This window comes from Triturus cristatus, chromosome 6, assembly GCF_964204655.1.
Source record: "Triturus cristatus chromosome 6, aTriCri1.1, whole genome shotgun sequence".
NCBI classification, from domain to species: domain Eukaryota; kingdom Metazoa; phylum Chordata; class Amphibia; order Caudata; family Salamandridae; genus Triturus; species Triturus cristatus.
In genome coordinates, this window is record NC_140589.1 from 865,490,365 (window position 1) to 865,511,647 (window position 21,283).

The 21,283-nt window shown below is 42.7% G+C and overlaps 1 protein-coding gene across 1 annotated transcript in view; it reads right to left on the bottom strand.

Annotated features, from left to right (window-relative positions):
- Positions 1 to 21,283, bottom strand: part of PLG (plasminogen) — a 300,429-nt gene that overhangs the window by 69,587 nt on the left and 209,559 nt on the right. The window contains exons 12-13 of the mRNA XM_085611450.1: positions 4,321 to 4,356; positions 3,751 to 3,899 (exon numbers count right to left, since the gene is read on the bottom strand). Coding sequence (XP_085467576.1) covers positions 3,751 to 3,899; positions 4,321 to 4,356 — 185 coding nt within the window. The remainder of the gene's footprint in view (positions 1 to 3,750; positions 3,900 to 4,320; positions 4,357 to 21,283) is intronic.

Here is a 21,283-nt window from a genome sequence, read left to right on the forward strand (position 1 = left end):
ACTTCATATCTATGAGGCCATGCAAAGCCACGAAGGGTGGCTTTGTGTCCCCTCATAGATATAAATGAGAGCCCTGCGCCGCCGGAGCTTCAAAAAAGTGATTCTCCAGCGGCACAGACCTCTTGTAAATGAGGCCCTAAAAGTGTACGTACCTCTCTATTGAAGAACAAATGCAGAGTCAATATTTTTCAAAGATTGAGTGGATTTATAGGTACAATTCTTCTGCCTTCTTGAAAAAAAATATGTGGATTTGGAGGCATTCAGTGACTGGTGCTAATTCCCTGAATGGGCATGATTCGGCCTGGAAGCTCTTTTTTTAAGAACCGAACAGAAATAATGATAGGATTTATCGAGCTAAAGTTGTCTGTCAGGATTTGTTTTTACAATTTTGTGTACATTGTCCTGTAGTGTCATATCTAAGGTATTCTACTATCATAACAGTATATTCATTGTCATGGTTACTGCGGAAACGATGTATACAACTTTGCCCCAAAGTGAGGCTAGCACACGTGAGGGTTGGCAGCTAACAGGGTGATGTCAAGAATGTTAGTGTTTGGGTCAGGGAGAATGTGGACATTAGCTAGTGGGCACTTATAGTACATGGGACATCCAGCAAATCCTAACAGTAACCAGCAAACTTCAAGAGATGCTGGAAAATCATGAGTAATGCTCACAAATTGACTACCAATGATTGGTCATCACTCCGGCTGCCACTTCACGCTCCTCCATCCCTCTGCCATCTCTCCTTCGGAATCACCGTTTTTTTCCACCAACTGGAATTTCAGTTGTCTCAAGCTCTACTTGTAGAGAAATAACATGGCTACCACTCAGTTGTCACCCAATTGCCCTGATGGTTTTAGTTGTTTGAATGCCACTGTTTACATCAACTATGTCCTTGTTTTATGGCTTCTTCCATGTGCCCCCTTTTACTCGTGAAGACAGTCTTATTTTAGTCCGAAACAGTGTGGATATTTGGATTCCTTAACCAATCAGTACATTCTTTCTGATTCACTTTTGCAGAAATAGCTAATTTCACTGACTTCTCAGAAATATTGCAATTTATTCAAAGGTGCTCCTCTCCTTGACCACCATTTCTTCTTGGCTTTAATAAGGACACACAAGCTCTGCTTTTAAAGCAAGTGCTCTTTGAGCACTTATAACAATTAACTCCCACAACGGTTCCTCTTCCTCGTGTATTGGAAGGGGTAGCTTGGCAGCATTGCGCCAACTAACCTAAGCAATTGGTCACTCTTTGGTGTACCTTGTTGTGGCGAGGCCACACCCCAAACCTCATAATGTGAAGCCATATTTACAGATATCGTATGTCTTTATTGTGCTAATTTCTCACCTATAAAAGATTTGAACATTATTTTGGCTATTTTTCCAATTCCGAATGGACAGAATGGTAATGGTCCTACATTTTATTTTTGACTATTAAGATCCTTCTCGGCTCTTTCGAAAGGACTCTGAGCTGCATAGGTAGGAGATCTAAGATTTAGACCTTGTCTGACAAATTGCACTCATAACAGTGGCTAATGACACAAATCACATTATTTTGCAGGCATCAGGTTAAATATCCTTATGACCCATTCACTCTGCATCTACCCTAAAGGCACTGACAGATCTGGTTAATCAAGACCACACTCGCCTCAGTTCTGAGGATCCAATAAGTAATCAAACAAGAAGTTTCAGCCTGGAAATGCCCCAGGGTCAGCCCACAAATGCTCACGTATTTTCCTTATTCCCTTGTTTATTACATTTCTCTTAAGAGTTGCCTTAATGCACTCTCTAGTAGCAGGAACGAGGGTTTGACTGATTCCAGCCACAGTGGTTGGAACAGCGGGCTGTTTTATTCCATCTTGAATATATTTGCATGACAGCCTCTTTTTCAGTTCTTTATTTATTTGTTGTCCATTTAGGGATCTCTAGATGAAATGTATGTGCTTCTCAAAGAGATATATGTAAAATGTATTTGTGTTTCACAAGAGTAACTTGTTTACCTTGCTTCAATAGGGCAGTGATAAACTGGCCTGCCTCTGAAGACTGTATACAATAAAGGACCTGTTCACACGGTGAGCACACAGTTCATACATCTATTAAAGTTGTCATGTATTTTAGACAGTCTGTGGAGCAAGTGGTTACACCATCTATGCTACTTATAGGTATGACTCACCAATGAAGGAAAAGAAAAGGATTTCATACGAGGTAAGACAAAAAAGGCTATCTCTGTAGCTAAAAACTTGTGTCTCTAACACCCAGATGTGCTGCCTCTGAAGACTTCTTCTCCAGGCTGTTCAGCAGCTGATTTGAGATGTAGCTCAAGTCTCAGCACAGCTATTAATGCTCATATTCAACCAATTGGGTGTCCATTAATGTAAAGAAAAAACGCTTCTTGTTCTCATTGCATGGAAATTAAAAGCACTGGACTTGTTTGTGGCAATTATGGGCAGTGAGTTTTGATTAAGTGCATACATACCAGTTTAAAGAACAGCGGCCATAACATCAGGGTTTGCTTTAGTGCTGGTGGTGCGTAGTGCGACAGTGTTTGTTGGCGCCCCGAATGACCACCTCTGCCACAGATTCTCTCACTACCACCCTTTAATAGTGCCCCTCAGTTATCCATAATCATTCTCTCTCAGATGCACTTAATTAGTTTGATATTGCCACTCACACCAGTGTAGGATGTCAGAGCATTTTACATCACACACACTACACAATCATAGGTGTGTAAATTAGTGCATAGGAAATTTTCAATAATACAGAGGACTACAAGTTGTAGGAGTCACATCTCGCCCATACTGGTAGACAGTATAGCTTAACAGTGCTTGTTCTGGAGAAGCACAAAGTCAGAATTTAACACCTACCACCATGATTGGGGATTCTCTTTAATAATCAGAATGGATTTATATCCAAATGAGCCCCTTTTCCAACATTAGGATAATGAAAACCTGAGAAAAAAATCATAACGCTCGAATCTATACCTTGCAGTTTGCATGCTGCTCTTTGATGACAGTTACTAGTTCACTGTTCTATGTTAGGATTATAACTTATAAACTGCAAGTAACAAAAGGATCTGTCAGACAAAAGCAGTAACCCATTAACTTTGTTAAATTATATGCATCTTGTGAGCTGAATGGCACACGTTCTTTGCAGCCAACCTTCCATCTCTCTCTAGGAAGAACATTAATCACCAGAGTTATCTTGACAGTTATATTGTTGAATGAAAATTTCTGTAGACCATAAAGGTGGCAGCAGGTGCCTTTAAAACCATAAAATACTTACAAACACAACGTCCCACCTGAAGTCAGTGCTTGCTGCGGTCCCACCAGTCACATCACCTTCGAGCCAGCCCTGCATAACATAGTGCTGAACTTGTGCCGACGGTTGAAGATGGTGGATATCGACACCCGCTATTGGTGACTGAGATGTATTTTTCATCATCAGACTCCATACCAGAACAAGAAGGACAAAGGGAGGGAGAGAGAAGATCGAATAGGAAGATAGGAAAACTGAAAAGGGGAGAAAGTAGGTGTGAAAAGAACCTGCAAGAATGAGGTAAAGAGATTGGAAGTGTAGGGTAGTGACAGAAAAAGAAGGAGGAGTCACAATCGAGCTTCTTTGCAATTTGGCCGATGGCTGGGAACTATGCAAAAATGTGGGCACTGTACTCATTTTTATAAAAAATCTAGTACTATGTCCAATAATCAAAATGCACCAAACTGCTGAAAAATGGATCTAGGAGATTCTTACATTTCCATCGAGGCCGGCTTCTGGATGGGTCTGTGGAGTAAAACTGGAATGGACCTGGGGTGATTGAGCACTCCATGCTTGGCAAGTGTGACGCCCTATAGTTGTTGATAATTGACCTCGATATGATTCACCTTTACCAATCTTACATTCTGAAAGATAAAAAATGCAAAATGATAGTTTAAGAAGATGCTTAAAAGGAAACGTTCAGTTTCTTAGCTTGGTCTGTCGGTGGCATTGAGTAGAATTACAGATGTGCTGTTGCATATAAGAATATTACTTAGGGAATCCACCCATGTCCCCTTTGGGGCCACGCAGTGAATGATGTGACAATACTCCCAGCTGACATCATCAAACAAAGCAACATTCTAAAACGCACGATTGGGTAAAGGGAACTATTATTTTCTCTACCCTGGATGCCCCTCCTGAAATGATGGCCATTTCATAGTTTGCACATCATGTTTCCTGAGACATCTTCTAGTTGTATTTAATAGGACACTCATGCTGCACATGTGAAAAATACAAGCATTTAAAAGCTATTTACAGAACTAATAAACCAGATATCTTTCGTACCTTGACTCGAACCGCCTTGAGGTGGGGCTGTTGGTGCTTTAGTACATGTGAAGAAAAGAAGATATAGAAAGTCAATAGAGGAGGAACAGTTGGCACACAAAAGTCAACACAAAGGAAGATGTCCAAGGAAACATTTCAGTTTACATGACTTCCTTTCTAAATATTGATGTACAATGTAAGCCCTAAAGGTCAAACTGTCTTGCAGTTTCATAAAAACATAGGGACCGATTGACAAAGATAAATATATATGATTATATTTACTCATGTAGTTTTACTCCAAAACCTAGGTGTAACTCTTAACGTATTTGCTATTTGCCATTTCTGAGTGGAGATTTACACTTAGGTGTAGACTTACATGTCTACACTCATTACAGGAGAGGGTAGAGCCTCCTACAACAACATTTTCAAGTGTAATGTTACTACTAGTAACTTTTCACCTGGTGGAGCTGTCTCTGTGGGAATGTTTAGGGAAATATAAAAAACTGTATTTCTTTTTTTAAATAAGTCAAAATATTTTAATGTATAATATACACGTAAGTTAATTTTATTTTTTTATTATTAAGCTGGAATCAATAAAATAAAAATGGTATAGCACATTAATGCATCACATTAAATGTGTATTAAAAACAAGTATTTTAAACATATAAAAACATAATAATTAAATTTATAAATATTAATTATTAAATATGATGTAAAATAAATTACCTACTCTTACTAACATTTTTAGTTTCATTAAATTAAACGTGGTTAAATATTATGTATTTAATTAATGAAGTGATATTTTAATTCCCTGTCACGATTGTTTCCATGGGAGTGTGTTGCAGTATGGTGCAGTACCATTGCTCAGCCATGTGTGGTGCTTGACTTACTCCAAAATTGGAATACATTTGAGCCTGTTTTGACACTTTTAGAGCTATAGTAACTTTAGAATTGTATTTTTTGATTGGCAATTGTGGGTCTCTGTTTTGTTTTAATAAGCTCTTCTCAAGTCCCTTCTTACATTTTTCTTAACACCCATATATAAGTAATTATTCCTCATTTTCCCCTCACTCCCCCTAGTCCTTCCTACATTTACTATAAAGCAGTGGCGGAGATCTCCCCACAGAAAAGATAGAAGTTGAGGTCTCCAGCTGCAGGTTTTATGACTGCATTTTGTAGAACGTGAGTAGTACTACTTTTGTACTCCAATAGTCATAAGAAAAAGTTATCGATTGTGTGGGGGCGCGATTCTAATATTCAACTGTGCAGCACACTTACTGAGAAAGTATGTGTAATGAACAGTTTAGATGGTTCAAGTAAATCGCATGTTTCTCATAACAGCTATGGAGACTAATTAAATGAATTGATTTACATGTTAGACATCATTTTCAAATGAAATGTCAGTATCATATGCTCCTTCTAAATGTAATTTTAACAGGTGTAATAACTTCAGTACTATCGATTATGTTTTAACCTCTAACAATCTGAGCTCCCATGTTTATCACTTTAAAACTCACTCCATACCGCTAAGTGATCACTACCCACATTCTGTACAAATCACAAAGACCTTACTAATTAAAGATCATAATGTGCCTGTTGAGGCTCTCAGTGGAGACTTAGAGCTAGCCATCCTTAAGGGGTTCTCACTGCTATGGCACAAGATTACCCCAGAGGATTTTCTTAGAAAATTAATTCGAGTTGCAAGTGATGCCTTTGAGACATTCTTGGATGATACTGCACATCCAACAGAGACTGTAAATTCTTTCTTGGCTACTAGTAAGACTGTGAAGGAGAACCTCCACTCGGTACTAAAGAGGAATAAAACTAGAAATGGCTGGTTTGATGAACATTGCACTAAGGCAAATAAGAGGCTGAGATTCTTACCCTCCTGCACTTTCTTCCACGATCTTTTGCTTAAAACTTTTAATAGCCATAAGCGAATATAAATGACAGATGATTTTTAGGCTGGTAAGGAATAAATTATTCTTAAAGATTTAAATATGATCTATTAGCATTTGGTACTCTGTATTACATATATGAACTGATGTGATACGAAATAGGATTGATAATTGTTAGAAATTGGGGTCTCTAGTTGGCAATTGCTGGCCACTGTCCAAGTAGGGACCCTTCTTCCTAAGTCAGAGTAAGCAGCCTACACCCTTTGACAACCCCTGCTCAACCCTGTGGTAACATAGTACGAGCAGCTAGGCTTATCTCAGAGGCAGTGTGTGAAGCATTTATGACCATACACAGTAATACAATGAGGAACACTACAAATGGACACCACTCAAGTAGTTATAAAAAATAGGTATATTTATATAGACTTAATCACAAGACCAATAACAGTAAAACAGTAAAAATCCACAATACTAGAAAAATAGGGTTACTTTAAAAATGCTGCAAAAATAGTTCAAGGTGCACAAAATGATGTTCAGTTCAATACAGTGGTCTCTGCGACCCTTTTACTCACAAGGTATCTGGATTCTGTAGCAAAGCAACAAAAATGTCGCTAAGGAGTTGTAGCGATAAATTTCCTCACGCTAACCAGCGATGCGTTGAATCCTTACCGCAAGGGAGGATGATGCGCTGGGATGCGGGCAGGATAAAGCGACAAACTTCTTCATGCTAAGCCAGTGATGCGATAAAATCCTTGCCGCTAAGGGAGGATGATGCACCGAGCCTGTTGCGTGTGCGATAGAAGAAAATGGCGCTCCGCGAGGGAGCGACAATCCTGATGCGATGCGGGGAAAATGGCGAATGCTCGGCGTCCGCGCTGCGATGAGCTTGGTGCGATGATTCCGGGTTAGCGAGCACTTTGGGGCACGCTAACAGCCAATGCGACAATCCTTGTTTTAGCAAGCGTTTTCAGGCCCGCCGTCAGGCGATTCAATAACTTGGGTTAGCAAGCGTTTTCAGACCCGCTGACAGGCTCTGCGACGATCTTCGGGATAGCGGGTGTTCTGGGACCCGCTGACAGGCTCTGCGGCGATCTTCGGGATAGCGGGCGTTTTCAGGCCCGCTGACGGGTGATGCGATAATCTTCGGGAAAGCGGGCGTTTTCAGGCCCGCTGACGGGTGATGCGATAATCTTCAGGATTAGCGAGCGCTCGGCGGCAGCAGAGCGACGATTTTTCTCACGCTCACCAGCTGCAGCGGCTCACTAACAAGGGTTAGCGACGATTTTCAGCACTCTTTTCTCAGCAGTAGAACTAGAGGCCCTGGAACTCACAGGAGCCTCACCTGCAGATAGAAATCCTTGCTGGGAGGAAACAGGAGGCTGGTGGTGGAGTCTGATGTGCCTGAGACTCCTGCAGGAGGCTAGCTCTCTTCTAGCCCTTGGGTGATTGCTGTAGCCACAAAATTAAAGTTCCTTCAAAGTCCTTTTCCTCTCCTTCCAAGTCCAGTAGTAACCACTGCAGGCCAGTCCAAGAAACAGCACACAAGCACAAGGACAGTCCTTCTCCTGCAGATTCCTGTAGTTACACGGACAGAGGTTCTTCTTGTTGTCCAGGAGCAATACAAATTGTAGGGGTTTGGGAACAAATATTTATACCCCCAAAGTCTTTGTTCTTAGGAGTCACAAGTCTCTGAACCCAGCCAGAACCAGTTCTGCCCAGCCCTGGAGCACTTTGTTTACCAGGCTGCATCCTCCCTTTCAGAAAGAGGGGGTCTGCCTTCAGACGCACAGTGGGAGGTGGAGCCAGCATTACCCTTGCCAGGCACAGCCCTATTCAAGTGCAGGAGCTACCCCTCCCCTCACTCCAAATGCTGGTGGGCCTGCAGCACAAACCAGTGCTGCAGGCCCACCAGCAGCATTCGGTTTACCAGCCCTGGGCACACACGGGCCATGCTACTAGGGACCAACAGGTAAACCAAATAAGCCAATCATGGATGTACTAATTCACATGTCATCTTTACAAAGGGAGCATTCGCGCTGTGGCACTGAATGGCAGTGGCACAGCGCCCAGAGCATCTATAACCAGCAAAAACAGAGGAGACACAGCGAAAAATGGAAGGGAGACTCACGCCAATGGTGCCAGGTCTAACAAAAATGTTTTATATTATGTATTACAAATGTTTGTTTATGTTTAATGTGCTGTTATGGTCTAATATATGTTGACCGAATAGATGAAGACACCACCCCTACTACAAGATGCAGTTTGCGAATCAGGCTCATAAACTCTGACAACATACAACAATTTCAAACCCCACTTTCACTACCAGCAAAGGTGAACTTCTAGTACCTCAAGACTCTTTCTGAAGGAATGCACCCTAGAAAATTGCTGGTGCATTATGTGTTGCAGAAGAAGCCACCCTTCCAAAGCCCCTGGAATACAGTAATTCAACCTGTAGGTGATCAGATACCTCAAGATTCAACTCTCTGTAATGGCCTCCAGACCTAATCTCTCAAAATGTGCTGGGTCTCAAGATTTCTGGGTCCTAAGTATACAACTTTACACTCCTTGAGTGATAATGACATCATAATATGTAGGAGAATTTGTTGCTATTCCATTATATCGTGTTTCTAATACTGACCTATGAAATTATCTTATCCATGATATCCTTTACCAACACATTGTGAAGGTAAGCAGATTTGGTGTTAAGAAAGAGTAACTCGGTTCTTCCTTGTACAAATTTACCTTGATGTTATGGTTACCCAGGGGTGGGGAATTAAACAAAATATCTACTTGCCCATGGGGCAGGTTGCTTCATAAATCTACTTGTCCTATAACAAAATCCACTTGTCCCTTTGGTGCCATGGAGTGCGGCAACAAATTATGGCAGCAATCTCTTTATATAGGAGTTCTGATATAGCCTATCTGATTATGCCAGGGCTCATACCACAGTAGTGTTTGAATACTTGCAATCCCATTATGTTGCCACGTTTCTGCAGATCTTCATACTGGGGCTGAAGGTAGCGGTTAGCAATAGTTCCAGGGTTATAATGCCCCATTGAGTCTGTGCAAACCTACTAACTTGCATTTTTTAAGGGCTTTCAACAACTTTTCTCTAATCTTTTCCCATACTGAGAAATGTTAGAAATTTACTCCTGACAATGGCAGATGTAAACCTTCTTCCAGAGTTAGGAAAAAAGATGGTTGGAGGTCAAGTGAACTTGCAAACCCTTAGATTTTCACATGAGCACATCTACACGTGCAGATTTGTTCATGCTAAAATGCAGTTCACAAATTTTTTTATAGGAGTACTATTTCTTGTTCTACTTCTGTAAATTCTTGGGAATTCACGTAAGCCGTATACCTACACTTAATGCAAGAACATATACCATGGATACACTTGTGAGACTTTCTTTAATAATAGGGCCCCTAATTTGGTCTGGCGTTGACTGTGACCTTTTGTGTTTATTAAAACTTCTGTCTCTCTCTCTGTCTATATGGGCTGGCTTCACTGTGAGTGACAGCATTCTGCTCTTTATCGAGGATCATATAGGCACACAAAGTAGTTTTGTTCAGTGCCAGTAACTACTGTGGCAGTGTGTGCTTTTTGAGACCAAAAAACAATGTTTACTTTTGCCAATGTTATGGTGAGGGCCCAGCAACTCCCATAGCAATAAGGTTTTACAAAAAACATGCCCAAACAAGTCACACATCGACAAAACTAATAAAGCTGACCACTAATTTCAGATCTACTGGCTTTGCCAATGCTTGTTTATTTTTGTTCCCCATAATCTTATGGAAACTGGTTACACTAATTTTCCATTATGAAAATTTTTGGGAAATACTAGCATGAATCAACACATGTTACTAAATGATGCTGCAAAGGGTACCTGAAAAGTTACAGTAGTTTAGCAAAATGTTTTTTCCTGCTTTCATTTTTGTAAAACATTTTATTTTGAAAGCAAAGAATCATCAATCTTGCTTTCAAGCTTCTGCAAATATTTGCATCAATTCAGAGAGCATTCTGGGTGCATTATACATAGCCTCATATTGCTAAACTCTGAAAACGTGTTTACACATTTTTATATTGGAACCACCCTCAGTAGTGCAGTTGGGGCTTACAACATTTACTCATAGCGCTCACCCTAATAATAAAGGCTTTCAATTAATGAACCATAAATACAGGTTTGAACAGCATTAACATATGGGCTTAACTGCAGACAGTGCCCTTCCCTGATCCATAATGTGGTACTGCAAACTGGCAGCCAGGGTTTGTACTCCAGGGGGTTGGGCCTACTTGTCCCAAGGACAAAATACACATGAAAACTTGTTGCCCTTGTCCTCAAACAATATGTCAGGTGTCAGGTTATAGGAATTCCACATCCCTGCTGGTTGTAGTCAATATAGAGCATATAATATTTTTGCAGTCAAAATGTAAACAACAATCTTGTGATGTGCAGCCCAGAAATAGCAGTGGCCATCAGCAGCACACAGCAGGTGCCTGCCTGCTCCTTGAGCACAAATGTGAGTATCCCATATCTCAGTAGAAGTTTTGTAAAAATGCATCACGCCATTTCATATAAAGACATAAACCGCAGATTTCAGGGCTGTGTTTTTTCCTGAGTGAGCCTGCGTCTTTTCTTGTTGCAGCTTCTACCCAGAAATACAAGACATTGGTGAATGGAGAGAGAGGTTAAGGCGCAGAAACGTGTGGCATAACAAGAAAATTATTCACATGGAAAAGAGAATGTGGTGAGAGAGCAAAAACTCAAAAATTAATATTGTGAAGCAGAAATTAGTAGGTATCCAATGAAAGGATTATTGGCAAGAAAAAGAGGAAGGGAAACTCATAGCATAAAAAAAAAACATTATGGGAGGAGGAGTGAAACATAACCAATTAGACAAGGTGAGGGAGGAAGAAGCCTCAACTTTCTGGGAAATGTAAAGGAGGATGTCTCATACATTTTAAGCAAAACAAGACCATCAGGTATCCCCAAAAAGAGGCTGCAATTCACTTTCGAGTTGGGTGACCTTGTAAAGGTACTTTGAATGTGGCCTTGCACCTCTAAAAACTTAGTAAACGCCTCAGTGACTTGGAATGCACAACTAAGGTACTGTTGGGGTCATTTATTCTGTATATTGTAGACATGTATATAATATACAAATCTGTAATCTCACTTATACATTTTTTGAACACTAAATTGTAAGCACGTATGAATATTAGGGTTATTTGTAAAGCTTTCATGCACTAATGTTGGACTCTTGGTGCTGGATCACATAAAATAGAGTGAGAAGTGCTACCTGACACATGGTCTGTCACATGGTTGTGAGCTGATTGATGTCATAAAAGGCAGAAAAGATGCAGTCTTGGTATGCTATTATATTTGGCAGTGGTAAATGTTTTTTTTCTCTGAACTTCACTTCAATGTGCAGCTTTTGATGTAAATGTACATAACACAAAAGAACACAATAACAATACCATTACAGCACACTACTGCACATCACACACACACACAAGAAGATAGCCACACCAAAATAACAACACAATGACAACAAACACACAGTACAACAATAACACAATGCACAACAATGCTACAGTGTAATACTAAAATAGCACAACAGAGCAAAAAAGCACATCTCCAACACATCACAAAACATCTAAATGTATCATAACCACAGCACAAATCTAACCCAAAAACAACAAAACACCGCAGAGACAGAGAACAAAAACACAACACAACAACACAATCTAAAATGAAAAAGCACAAACATACATCCAAACAATACATCACAATGCAATGTAGTTCAAAACAACACAATCTGATATTAACGCATTAAAAAAATAACAGACACAACATGCCATAACACAACAATTTCACAACCACAAAACAATAACACAAACAATACAAGACAAAAGCAATCAAAACACAATACAAAAATTCAACTCAGTTGCATTTTTGAAATGTTGTGATGTAGTTATTTATATTCTGGTCTTGTTTTTATTAATGCATTGTTGTATTGTGTTTTTTATGTTGGTATTTTTTTGCCCTGTTTATGTTATTTTGTTGGTTTACATTGGTATGCTGCTATGTTTTGGGGGGGGTTGTTGTATTGTGCTGGTGTGTTGTACGTTTGTGTTGTGTTTTTATGTTGTCATTGTGTTGCTCAATTTGTTGTTGCATTTCATTTTCTCCCTCAAGGCAACCAGCACCCATATCAAGTTTAATGCCTGCATGGCTGAAATTGCTCACTGGAGAAAGACCAATTGTCTGAAGCTGAACACCAACAAGACTGAAATTGTCATTTTGGGAAGAGCATGTCACTGTGGGACTCCATTTGGTGCCCAATAGACCAAGGACGACTCCCACCCCAAAAACCTCTGGATCATCATCGACAGCAAGCTTGACATGAAAGCCCACATCAGCTCCATCACTGCCTTGTGCTTCCGAACCTCGAAGATGCTGAAGGAGATTTTCAAATGGCTCCAAATCAGCACCTGGAAAACCGTCACACATACACCCTTGTCACAAGCAAGCTGGGCTATGGGGACACCCTCCATGTTGAGATCAACAAAAAATTCACTAGAAAGCTGGAGACTATATAGAACTGAGCAGAGAGAATCACTCTCAACCTCCCATGCCACGCTCACATCATACCACATCTGAAGGATGGCTCCCCATACACAGACACAATTCAAACTCTACAACCACACTTTCAAGGCACTACATACACTGGCCGAGCATACCTTAACAATCGCATCTGCCTTCACAAACCTTCCAGTCAGCTCTGCTTGCCTGTATTCCTACATGCATATATTCCACGCATATGGAGAGTCAGATCAGTCAAGCCTACATCGCTTCTAGCATGTGGAATGGACTCCCGCTACATATAAGTACCTCCGTCTCACTTCTTGAATTTTGCAAGAAGTTGAAGACCTGGCTGTTTCACTAGTCTCACTAGGCCCTAGGTTTGAAGAGATACACCTGCTCAGCACCAGAATTCCCTCTAGGGTGATAGTGTGCTCTACAAATCTACATAATGATTTATTGCGCTGTTCTGATGTTTTTGGGGGATTTGTTTGTTCTGGTATTTTTTAGTTTTGCAGTTTACTGGTGCATTGCTATTTTATTATATTGGTGTGTTGCAGTCAGTGTTGCACTGCCTTTGTGCCCTTATGGTTATCTCTAGATGTAATGAGGCACTATGTTGTTGGACTGGTGTCATGTTGCTGCTATACCTCATCTGCAGTACATGTGTTTACATATACACAAAGACATTTGAGAAAAATTGCACAGTCACAAATTACTTTCTATTATGGGATTAAAACGTATTTGCACTGCACCATTGGCCATAAACAATAAGTATTATTGCAGACTAAAAATATTTTGGTCTGCAAAAGAGTTGAAGGCAATTGCAAAGAAATGGGACCAGATAGCAAACATTTTTGTTTGGGGCACTATATGATCTTGTAGTAAAGAGTTACTATTTAATTCTTACACCTTTGACCACTTCTTCTTGAACGTTTGTTTGAGGTGATAGTATGATTAGAGATGGGGTACCATAACTACAATACACACATATTACCACAACAATAAAGCCCATCACCACCTAAAACAATACCACAATAAAGCCATACAGGACAACTCAACAACATAATCACAAAACACCATCACATCAAACAACATGCCAACAAAGCAACACAACACAAAAATACAACCTACAACACAGCAAAACAACAACAAACCACATCACCAATAATTTGACACGACACAAAAAACACACCTAGGGCACCAAACCTCCAAGGAACAGAACAACAATACAACAAGCTGCATTAGTAAAACACCATAACATACCACAACAAGAGAACACAACATATCAAAACCTTAACACACACATATCAACACCCAAAATAACAATGCAACATAACAAAAAAACAACACAACAAAAATATAGGATACAATGTCACTATGCTATTATTATTTAGTTGTACTGCATTGATTTTTTGGGTTACGTTACTTTGATCACGGAGAAGGCATATTTGAACAATACTTAGAGGCTCTCCATTCCAACACCAGGGCTTGGCTAAAACAACATCCCCATTTGACTGTGCAGACGGCGGTAGAGCTAGCCTGTGCCTGCCATAGGTCTCCACACTTTAGGGCCCAGCATATAAGAGCTCCTCCGACAGAGCAAGAGTAAAAGTACTGGACCGGGAAAAGGGGTGACCAGACCGCCTATACAGCCCTTCCACTCACCTACAGGCCCTCCTGTGTTTTAAGTGTCTGGAATGGCGTTATATAGCTAGAAATTGTCCAGTAAAAAGTGAAAGCGTGGAACCCATGGAGGTCGGGTTAACCCGGAGCAGGGTACTAGCTACAGGGGGGACACAGCCGAGATACAGGAAGACAATCCGTCTTAACGGCCGGGCTGTACACGCCCTGTTGGACACCGGGTGTCACCACACGGTAATATCCAGGGAGTTGGTTCCTATTAGCCACATCCAAGACGAGGCCCAAATACAGGTGTCCTGTATCCATCGGGATGTATGACTTTACCCAGTGGCCAATGTGTTGATGGAGATAGACGAGGAGCCCTAAGTACGTCAGGTGGGAATAGTACCGGTGCTCCCAGAGAAGGTCATACTCAGAACAGATCTTCCCCGATTCGATAACTACCTAGCGAGTGAGTCCAAAAAAAACCCAGAGACTGAATGGCTACAGGAGGCACCCTTTTCTGGCTCTGAGCTCCCACGGAGTGAGACCAAAACCCCAAAGTCCAGGTCGGAAAAAAGGAAAGCGTGGGTGGCTTACACAAGGGCCTTGTATCCCCCTGTCACTTGTCTTCTTTCCTCCTCAGAAGAGAGCGAATAGCCTGTCCGAAACTTCAGGATGGCTCAACGGGATGACAGCACCCTGACACATGCGTGGAACCAAGCCCACAATGAGGATCCCCATAAGGTAGGACCATACTTTCTTATTAAGAAAGGGCTCCTCTATAAGGTCAGTGGGGGCCCTGATTGTAAGAAAGAGCAGCTACTCGTTCCCCTCGCTTTCAGGAACCAGGCTTTACATGTGGCACACAGCCAGGCTGGAGTGGATACTACAGTCAGGAACACACCCTTCGGTATCTGTTAGAGAGATTTCATTGGCCTGGGGTGTATAGGGAAGTTGCCAGGTTTTGTGCCTCTTGTCCTAGGTGTGAAATGATCAACCCCTCAACAGATAAAAGAGCCCCTTTACGACCCTTACCTATTATTGATGTCCCTTTCAAACAGGTGGGAATGAACTTGGTAGGCCCCCTTTTGCCCTCAGCTAGAGGCCACCAATACACATTGGTTTTGGCGGACTAATGCCACCCGATACCCTGAGGCGATACCCCTGACAAGCATAACCACTATATCCGTTGCTCAAGCCATGGTCTCTTTCTTTTCAAGGGTCGGATTTCCGTCAGAGATCTTAACCGACCAGGGGACGCCCTTCATGTCCCAGTTGATGAAAGAAGTGTGTACCCTACTGAGTATTCACCAGCTCCGAACGGCCGTTTACCACCCCCAGACAGATGGTTTGGTGGAGCGCGATAACCGGACTATAAATACCATACTATAGACGTATCTCAAATACAGGGAAGGACTGGGACCGCAAACTCCTATGGAGTTATTCGCAATTAGAACCCACGAGCAAGCATCTACTGGGTTCAGTCCGTTCGAGCTGGTCTTCGGACGTAGACCTCGCACTCTTCTAGACATGACAGCTGAACAGTAGACGGAAGAGGAGGATGAGGGGAAACCATTGTTAGGCTACTCAACGACCTAAAGAAAAATCTAGTGACTCTGTGGGAAGAGGTTCACCGGAATCTCGAGAAGGCACAGCAAAAACAGAAGAGGCATTGTGATAAAGGCGCTCAAATCAGACAAATGGCAGTGGGAGACAAGGTACTCATAATGTTACCTTCCTCGGACAAAACACTGTTAGTGACCAGGCAAGGAACTTATACAGTTATTGGACAAGTAACCCCTGTTACCTAAAGAGTAGCTGTTCCTAGAACAGGATCCCAGGGACAGGTTTATCACATTAATCTGTTGAAAAAGTGGGAGGAATCCCCCCTCAGAACAGAGACCCTGTTGCTTCTGTAAACCACATCACCTGTACGAAGCCTTTAGAGATACTCGTCAACCCTCCTGTTCAACGTCCATAGAACGGCCAAACACAGGAGAAACACTTAATGACCACCAAAAACAGCAGCTATATAGCCTGCTAGACCATTTCCCAGGGCTCTCTTCCAGTAACCCGCGAAGAACCTCCTTAGTAAAACACGACATAAAACCAGAGGCATAAAATTAAGACCTTATCACATCCCAGCTGCCAGACGCCAGGCTGTAGAACAAGAGGTGAACGCGATGTTAAGGGCAGACATGATAGAACCCTCACAGAGCAATTGGTGTACCCCTGTGGTGTTGGTGCCCAAACCAGTTAGTAGCCTCCGGGTTTGCATCGACTTCCGCCAGCTGAATGCCCACTCCAAATTCGACAGTTATCCCATGCCAAGAGTTGATGAGCTCATAGAGAGACAAGAAGTGTCTTGTGTATTGTCTACCATCGACCTGACAAAGGGATACTGGCAAATTCATCTCAATCCAACCGCCAGAGAGAAAACTGCCTTTTCCACCCCATCCTGCCTGTACCATTTTAAGGTCATGCCCTTTGGACTACACGGAGCCCCCGCTACATTCCAAAGACTAATGGACATTATTCTACAGGCTCCTCAACAATACGCCGTGGCATATCTGGATGATATCGAGGTGTACAGCTCTGATTGGGAGACCCACTTACAACACCTGCAGTGTCTCTTCTCCTCTCTCCACCAGTCAAGTTTGACACTCAACCCTAAAAAGACCACTCTGGGCACCCTGTGTTTTGTTGTGGTTTTATTCCTTTGCTTTGACCCTATATGACCTGTTCCCTGCCAAACGTAGACAGGTCAATAAAATACCCACTAACCCTCGCTCCTGACTCCGTGCTCTATATACCTGTGTGGTCCCATGTACATATTCCTATTTGGCCCACCCTCAGCAAGTGAACGCATGCAAAGGAATCACAAGAATAAACACAGCCTAAACGTACAGGTTGCCTGCAATGCAAGTTGTCTCATTACAGACATTGTGCAAAGGAATCCTGAAAGTATAACCAACTCACACATATTCAGGCACTGTGGACTAAATAATTGATTTTCCAGAAGAGAGCTTGGTGATGGATGCCGTAGGGGTAAGTCATAGTTTCTACATTTAAAATAAGCATGTGGCATGTAACAAATGTCAAAAAGGAAGATGGCGGATTGACTCCGCTCCTGAAGACGTCTCCTCCGCTCTCCCCCAGAAGCTCTCGCCGGTCTGCCGCTACGCCCTTCCCGATGGCCGTTCTCGACGGGTTTTGGCATCAAATGGGGAAAACAATGAAAAAGACGTAATCTCTGATCAGTTGGATTGTAATTAGAGGGAAAGAAAGAAAGCCAGAAAACGTACTTGCTGCCGTAGCTGTGTCTCCCCCCTCTGTTGTGGATGTGCTGGATAACGGAACTCAGCTGCATGGTGTATGGCAGCCGCACAGCGAGTTGGCTGACATACAGAGCACCTTCACTAGCGATACCGCGGCTTCTATTCCTGATTCAACAATGCTCTGGTGAGTCCTGTAACGGCGGTGACGGCCAGGAGAAGCTCGGCTGCGGCCGGGTGGGTGAAAGTACAGGATTCAAAGCGTCGTGTTTCTAGTTGAAAACAATGGCTCCTCCACGGATGACCCACCGGGGGCGGGCGGAGGTTCAAGCACAAGTAGAAGCAGTAGCCAGGGATTCCACGGATGCGGATGCCGAGGATGCAGTGGATTACTCGATAGTAGCAGAATCCCCTTTGGCTGCTAGCGACGGTACAGTTTCCAGGAGAGCCCCGGTAAGCGACAATATGCCCAGTAACCTCGGAGGTGATTCTTTAACAGGCCCCCAGGTAGGAAAGCCTATTCTAAAACTTCTGTGCTCTGGAAAAGTTACAGCGCTGCTCCGCTCCTGCTGTTCAGAGACAGCCATCCCCAGCGCACAAATGGCGGAAGTATTGAATGCGGCAGTTCATGAGGGCTGGGGGGGGGCGTGGAAGACTCCACAAGGCCATTGAGTGCCTCTATTGAAGGGAGTTCTGTTAGTGGCATAATATTGGGTGCTTCTGCTTCTGCCATTGAGAGTGTGGCCGATCCTGCTCCTGAAGAACCATTAGACGCGGATACCTCAGCAGCTTTTTGTAATGCTTGCCCCGATGCCATTGCTGTTGCGACTACGCTTGCCAATGCAGACCATACCTCTCACTCTTTGGGGCCGAATAATGAAGTCTCTCTGGCTCAGTTAAACAGTTTCTTACAGGGTACTGGTTTGGGTAGGCTGGACGGGAATGGCAGCAGCTTGACTTGTAATGATAATGGCAGGAGAAAGGGGGTGACCAATGTGGATTTAGAGAGTGGTTTGGATCTTTCTCTCAATAACTTTACTTTGGGTCAGGATATTTTGAATAGTAGCATCAGTAACAGTAGCGAGGCTGCTCGTAGCCCTAGGAACAATACCCCGGAGGGGGGGGAACCCAGAAGGGAAAAGGCCCCAAACAGGGTCAGACTGGGAAAGGTGGTAGAGGTCGTGGGGGTGGGGCTGGTGCAAAGGCTCAGATCTCAGAGGCACTGGGACGACTTAAGGGGCAGCAAGTACCACAAAAGTGGGCCCGGGAGTGAGCCCACTACGGAAATGGGTCTCATCAAAGGGTGAAGTAAGATCAATTGTCTCTACGCTATCTAACCCAGGAACATATGGGACTGCTTCAGCTACTTCTCTCCCGAATGGTCAGTTAGATCTTGCTGCCATTGCTGCCATTGCACCGGCTAACACTCCCGAGGTCTTGCAGGCTACTGAAACTTCTGACATGTTTACGGCTAGCATGCCGACCCCATGCAGCTCACAGATTGGGTCTCAGAAGTCACTTGGTGCGGACTATATTCATACTAAAGGGTCTGCATTTGTTTTAACTAGTAATCAACCTACAATGTCTAAACCCTTACCATCTCCTATTGGAGCACTATCTACAGAAGATTTTGGAGCTGAGTGCAATGTTGAATTGAACTCGCAGGTGGAAGGGGCTGGTAGGGGGGAAGAGCCATCACTTTTTAGAATTATGCAGGCACTTAATATTCAAAGAGCAGAAGCACAAGCCTATTATCAACAGGCAAGGGCTTATAGTATGGAAATTAAGCCCATCTAGCCTCTGAGGTTTCTGATCTCCAACATCGGGTGGCAGCCATGGAGGAGGTCAATACTCAAACTGTGAAACAGGTTACATCACATGAGTACCGGTTTGGCTTTGATGCAGTTTAAAATTGAGGACCTTGAAAATCGGCAGCAACGCCATAACCTGAGGATTTTTGGGATCCCGGAAGGCAGGGAAGGCTCCGACCCTCGTGCATTTATTGTTGATTTGCTCCAGAAGGCATTCCCAGATTTAGATGATTGGGACATGGACACACAAGTCCAGAGGGCGCATCGTTTACCGCTATTTCTTCCACAAAGTACAAAAGAAGTTTCCTAGGCTTATTCCTGCCTCTTTGGGCAACTTTTTGCTTCGTCAGGCAATTTTTTTAAGGCACGGCCAATGGCTCCTGTTACAGTAGGCACTTTGTCAATTTTTGTGCGGTCTGATCTGTCTAAGTCGACTATGGACAAGCGTTGGCAGCTTCTCCAACTTATGGATTCTCTCAAGGCTGTCTGTTCACAGGTTTTTTTACAGGAGCCTGCTCATCTAAAAGTTATCAAAGATGGTCACACACATTTTTTTTTAATGAGCAGGAAGTGAAAAAGGCACTTTTTAAGTGCCAATCTACCCCCAATGTTTGATCTGTTGTCTTATTATAGCAAATTGTGAATGAGGTTGATAGATATTGCTATTTACGATTAGATGAAGCTGCCTGAGGTTGTACTTCGTAGAAACATGGGCTTTCTCAATGCAGTTTTTTGTATGTGGCATCTTTCCTTTTGTTAAAGCAATATGTATTATTTTGTTTCTCTGGCTGGTATGGGTGGGGTGTGGTATGGTGAGCGCGGTGGGGGTTTTGGAGGGGTGGGGGTGGGGCGTCTTCATATGCTGTCATATCAGGACAGCCAAGTAGGGGGGTGATTCCTTTTCTAAGATACGGGGTGGGGGGCTGGAAGCAGAAGGGATGGGAGGAGGCGGGGTGGGTCGTAGGGGAAGGGGGGTTTAAATGGTCTTGTCATAATTAAAATAGCACAGAAAGGGTACAAACAGAATTTCGAGTGTAGGTTTAAGGGAAAAACACTTTTCTTTATGGATAGAGAACGATACGTTATTACAAATATACTTAATGCGAGTGTTAAATTTATGAGTTGGAATGTTTGCGGGCTGAACCAAGCCAGTAAAAGGCGATTGGTAGCGGAAAAGCTGAAGGTGTTTAAGCCCGATATATTTGGACTTGCTGAAACCCATTTGGCTTTTACAGATAGAAAGTATTTCAAACAGCTTGGCTCTGATCTTGTGTACATCGCAGTTGGCATCTATCCGGGGGGTTGCACTATTGAAGATTAAACATTCTGAGGCAGGGGTTCTACGTACACAGGCCGACCCCAAGGGAAGATGGGCTATAGTTCAGCTCTTGGTTTTTGGTCACAACGTAACAGTATGTATGATCTATGTTGGAATGGGATGGGAGACTTTATTTGCATATTAGATAAAAAAAATTGAAACCACAAATACGACTGCAAGAGGTAGAATGGTTCAGGTGAGGGCAGCTATACAAGATTTGCTTTATATACATCAATTGGAGGGCGCTTGCAGAATACTTTCTCCCATAACGCCGGGGTTTACCTTTTTTTCTCATCCTCACAAACAATATTCTAGAATTGATATGATTTTTACTAACTATGCTTTGCTGGATAACTCTTCTATGGTGGTATGTCCCAAGATTACATCGGACCATAACCCCATTATCAATCAATCAATCAATCAAAAGTTCTTTATTCGGATGTTAAAAACACCATAAAAGAGCATATATACA